The 5,082-nt window shown below is 44.8% G+C and overlaps 1 gene segment (V, D, J or C); it reads right to left on the bottom strand.

Annotated features, from left to right (window-relative positions):
• Positions 1–3,941: 3,941 nt before the first annotated feature.
• On the bottom strand, positions 3,942–4,443 carry LOC118992909 (immunoglobulin heavy variable 3-23-like; the record flags this gene model as incomplete). The annotated part of the segment is given in 2 exon segments: positions 3,942–4,268; positions 4,371–4,443. Coding segments are annotated over 2 exon segments (373 nt in total), but the record flags the coding sequence as incomplete, so codon positions are not given.
• Positions 4,444–5,082: the final 639 nt, after the last annotated feature.

Raw genomic sequence — 5,082 nt, 5'->3', positions numbered from 1 at the left:
AGATCTTCCATCCTGGCCTCCCAAGTGATCAAGTCTGGCTTAGGTTGCCTTTCACTGTGAGGAGTCTTATCTGTCATAATCATTGACCATGCTTTGGGGCCAGGGGGAGGAAACTGAGACAGCATTAGCTACCAAAAACAAGCTTTGTCTCCTTTGTGGCTTGCAATCCAGGGGTTGCTCACTCATCCTTAGCCATGGAGGGTGGTTACAATTTCTCAAACCAGGCAGAGTGGTTCCCAACAAGTGCCTACATATTGAATGTCAGGTGAAGAGGAAGCTCCCTGCCAGAAATGAAGCAAAACCTTAATGAACCTCCATGTGCTCCATGTCCTGCAGAACCTGTGGGTCTTGAGTGTCCCACTTATTTGTCATGCCACATGTAAGGAGGCTTGTGTCTGAGCTCACAATGAGTTCACCTCTCTGTGTCTTCTGCACAGTAATACAGAGAAGAGTTCTCAGCTTTCAAGCTGTTCATTTGCAGATAGGCAGTGATTTGGGAATCATTTCTTGAGATGATAAATCTGCCATTCACAGATGCAGCATATTCTGTTGTATGACTGTTAGCTTTTTTTCTAATAAAACCTATCCACTCCATTTCCTTTCCTGGCACCTGAGGGATCCAGTTTGTATAGCAGTCACTGAACATGAATCCAGAATCTTTGCAAGAGAGTCTCAGAGACCCTCCAGGCTGCCTCATGTCTGTACAAGACTCTGCCAACTGCACCTCACATCTGACACCTTGAACAAGAGACTTTCATTAGCAGCAGAAACACGCAGATACACACACACACACACACACACACACACACACACACACACACACACACTGAATATCTCAGTCTCTCTGCAGTGCTACCATGTAAAAGCTTCAGACCAAGTGCCCAGCTCAGCTCAAACTTTATGGTGCTTCATTTGTTTTAACTGCTGCAGTGACTGCAAACTGCAGAGACTCGGGGGTTGGAACTGATCTCCCTGAGAGGCAGGGACAGCTGCAAATCTAGGTTTATCTGCACATATTGATGTACATTTACATGCTATTCTTTCCTTAGTGACAGATAAGTCAAGTCTCTGAGTGAAGGTCCCCACTTGATTAGAGGAAAAAGCACAACCATTCTAACAAGGGAAAGTTTTATGAGGGGGTGGTATCTGCACGTGCTGTAGAGCTATTATAGCGATTGCTAAATTATGTCATCTGGCAATTTAACATGATGTAAGTTACAGTGATATTGAACATGCAGAGTGTTTCAGGATACTCAGCTCAGCATAAATTCTTTGTATGACATTATCCATCTGTGGACATACAGAGACATTCATTCCCATCATCAGACTTCCTGACTGAAGTCAGTGTGCACTGCAAGGTCTGCCGTCTTGTGCTTTTAAGTCAGAATCCCTGGCCATTGTGCATCTGTGCATGGAAAGTCTATCACTGCAGAGAAAGAGAGTGGGAAGAAGAAGGAAATACTTATAGAGCATTTTAACTGTCCTGGACACCCTCTCTGCTCAGCCTCTTCACCCCCTTCCCCCAATCTCTTGACAACTGTCACATCCAGTGACTGAGGCACACAGAGCACATTAATAATTATTCAGTAAGGGGTAATTATAATCAAATGTCATACTGTCATTGTCATATGCAATCTCTGGGAAATTTCAAAAATGGCATGCTTAGTTAAATTCATAAAACCTACATAAACCTTCAGTCCCGCTTGTTCAATTTACACGAAGGTGGCATTCATGCCCTCACCTACAAGTGCACATCAGGCTTGTTCCTGTGACCTGGTGATTGGAAGAAACATGCATTTATGGATTTTACTTCCAATGAATAGTGGACCTTCCTCCATGAAGATGTCACTAATACTAAAAGTGTTCATGTATTATACCCACTTCTAATCCTGGATTCTCACTACATCTGTTTAACAGCCCCCCCCCCCATGAATTTAGATCAGGAAATTTTGCCTATGAAAAACACCAGAGAGAAAATACCCTTGGATATCACTGGAAAGACACTTATGCTGTACTTTTAACAACACATATGGCAGGAAATCTCCAGGGAGGCAGCCCTTGTGGTCATGCCACTCCACAACTCTACTGCATTCTTGGTGCTGTAACGATCTACTATGAACTGGGTCATTAACCCACAAAATACATGTATTTATCAACAATCTGGAGGTGGGAAATGCAGTAACAGCTGCCAGCAGATTGATGTCAGTTACAGAAAAGATTCCTATATTACTCTTCTCTCACTGTAATCTCAGAGGGTGGATGGGGCAAGGGAGCCTTCTCTGCCCTTTGTTATAAAGGACTTGATCCCATTCATGACAGCTCTACCCCAGGAGCATCACTTGCCCCAAGGCCCCATGTCTTAACACCATCACATGGGCTTCAGGTTTTAATAACCTGGGAGCTTGGGAGTGACACCAGATCATAGCAACAGCAGTATAATCCAAGTATGGCTCCACCCAATTGGAAGGATGGTTCAGTAGAGCTCCCCAAACTGATTATCCCCATAAATCTGTGGATGTTTCTCGTCTGTGTAAGCAGGAAAAGCAGGAAGTGGACCCAAGTCCTTCAGAACAAGCTGATGACCTCATAGAGTGCACAGGTTCCACCCTACACTTTGAACAAACATGCCCGTATAATTTTTATTTCCCCACTTATTGCATACATATAGTCATTATTTTTATTTTCTATGGGCTAAAATTATTTTCTATCCATAATTATACGTGGCTGTACATTCTCACTCATTTTCCCTATGTTCTCAGTGAAATAAGGAGCGAGGCTCTAATGTTTGATGTCTGATGCTGACATGTTGGGGTTCACCCGTCTCTCTCTTCCTGCACATGTGGGAAATCTGATGTGGAAATGGGGATTCTCCCTAGTTTGATGCAGGTGAGAGGGAGATAAGAACCACACAAACCCCTCCTGTGAGCAGGACCCTCCTCAGGGGTGAACAATAAATCCCTGACCAGACTCCTTACCTGACATGATGCAGCGATTCCTGACCAGCCATAAAGTGTGCCCTGCTCTCAATAGACTCCTCAATGAAGGGACAGAAATTTTCACAGCCCCTCTGTGTGTGTGACATTGTCACCCTGGACATCCACAACAAGGTATAGTGGAGGGTCCCTCTACGTCCACATGATGTCAACTGCTATTGATGTCATGAATGCACAATTAAAGTTTTGCTTTCCCCTCTGGGACTGCATTCCTGTAACTTTGGTGCCCATTGTCCAGCATGCATGTGTCCTGCTGCTAGTCAGCTTGGACTCTGAGCTGGGTGGGGATGGGCTCCTTGTTGGCTCCAGCCACACTGGAGCCTCTGGTTGGATTCAGCTGATGTGGGTCAGTTGGTTCACTGATTCATTAGGATAGGGGTAACAAATGTGCGTGACACTCTGACTTTGGAGAATGTTTTCCTCTGAGGACAAGCCTCTGTAACTCAGATACTGAAGAGGTCAGCTCAGAACCATAAAGGGAGTGCGGTTCCTAGAGGGAAACTGCTATATGTAGAGTCAACCCCACACCTGCAGGGAAACAAGCTTTTTTTTGTTATTTTAATTTTAATTGCTGTTTAAGTGCAGTTTTCTGCCTTTTACACCCCCCAGGCCCTTTCCACCTCCCTCCCATTTCCAAGCCCCACCTTGTTTTTGTTCATGTGTCCTTTATACCCGACCAACTCTTCCCCTTTTCCCCTGAAACTCCCACCCTTCTCTCTGGTCACTGTCAGTCGGTTCTCCATTTCAGTGGCTCTGGTTATATTTTGTGTGTTTGTTTGTTTTGGTGATTAGGTTCTTACTAAAGGAAACAATCTCTTTAAGTTCATATGCAGCTCCTTCTAAACTCATAACTGTACTCTGTGTGACCCAAGCGTCCCCTGGTGTCCTTAGCCCTCCCTACAGCCCAGCCCTTGTGTCTCCCATAAGGAAGTTTTTGTCTATGCTCACATTGACTTCCACTCACTGTATCTCTCGCACAGTAATATACAGGTTTGCCCTTGAATCTCAGGTTATTCATTTGCAGGTAGAACATATTCTTGCTGTTTTCTCTGGAGATGGTGTATTGGTCCTTCACAGAGCTGGTGTAGTACGTGCTACCACCATTATCACTAATTGCTGAGACCCACTCCAGCCCCTTCCCTGGAACGTGGTGGACCCAGTGCATATAGTAGTCACTGGAGGTGAATCCAGAAGCCACGCAGGAGAGTCTCAGAGACCCCTCAGGTTGCACCAAGCCTCCTCCAGACTCCACCAGCTGCACATCACACCAGATACCTGCAAACACAAAGTAATCCTTGTCAGAAAACTGTCACATTCTCACCCTTTCTCTCAGTCATATCAACTCATATGCCCAGTTTCTCATTCTCCATAAATTACCTCTTAAAGTTGCAACAAGGAAAACCCAGCTGAGCCCAAACACCATGGTGAGTGTTCTGTGTTCCTTCCGGAGCAGAGACTGTCAACTCTTGGGAATCCTGAGCTGGGCTCCTGTCTCAGACCTGCAGGATCAGGGCTGGGCTACTTTTCATGAGCAGAGGGACCATATTTGCATGCCCTCCTCCTATACATTGAGCTCTTGGTTTGAATGGTGACATAAAAGACAATGCCTTAATGTGTCACATATGTAAAGTTGCATGTCTGTTAAGAATTACTTTGCATATTTGAGCCTCTGCCATCCCCACTGACCCACATGTTCCAGGAGCTTGGCACAGGACCTCAGAGAGTAAATGTTCATAAAAGATCATTATTTAAAAATAGAGATAACTTTAAAAGTCACAAGTATTGAACACACCAGGAGAATTTATGCTCATGGCTAGAGGTAGCGTTAAAGCTGCAGAAGGTCCCTGTTCAGGTGAGAGGAAGTTCCATCTGGACCTTTTTATTTTAGAAAGGTATCAGAGTATGAACTAAGAATAAAGTGTGACCTCGAGCACATGGGCCCAGTGTTGGAGGAGGTCTGTTTGTTGCATTGGAGACAGAAGTGTGAAATGTACAGAAATGCACACAGTGCTCCTGGGACACATTTCATTAGTGGAGTTTGGTGCTGAATGTTCAGCATCTTCACTGCTCACCCTTGTTTTTATTTCCA

The sequence above is a fragment of the Sturnira hondurensis genome, unplaced genomic scaffold (genome assembly GCF_014824575.4).
Source record: "Sturnira hondurensis isolate 20B ecotype Veracruz unplaced genomic scaffold, ASM1482457v3 Scaffold0008457, whole genome shotgun sequence".
Classification (NCBI taxonomy): Eukaryota; Metazoa; Chordata; class Mammalia; order Chiroptera; family Phyllostomidae; genus Sturnira; species Sturnira hondurensis.
The sequence above is the reverse complement of the archived record's forward strand: the minus strand, read 5'-3'. Positions and strand labels throughout refer to the sequence as shown.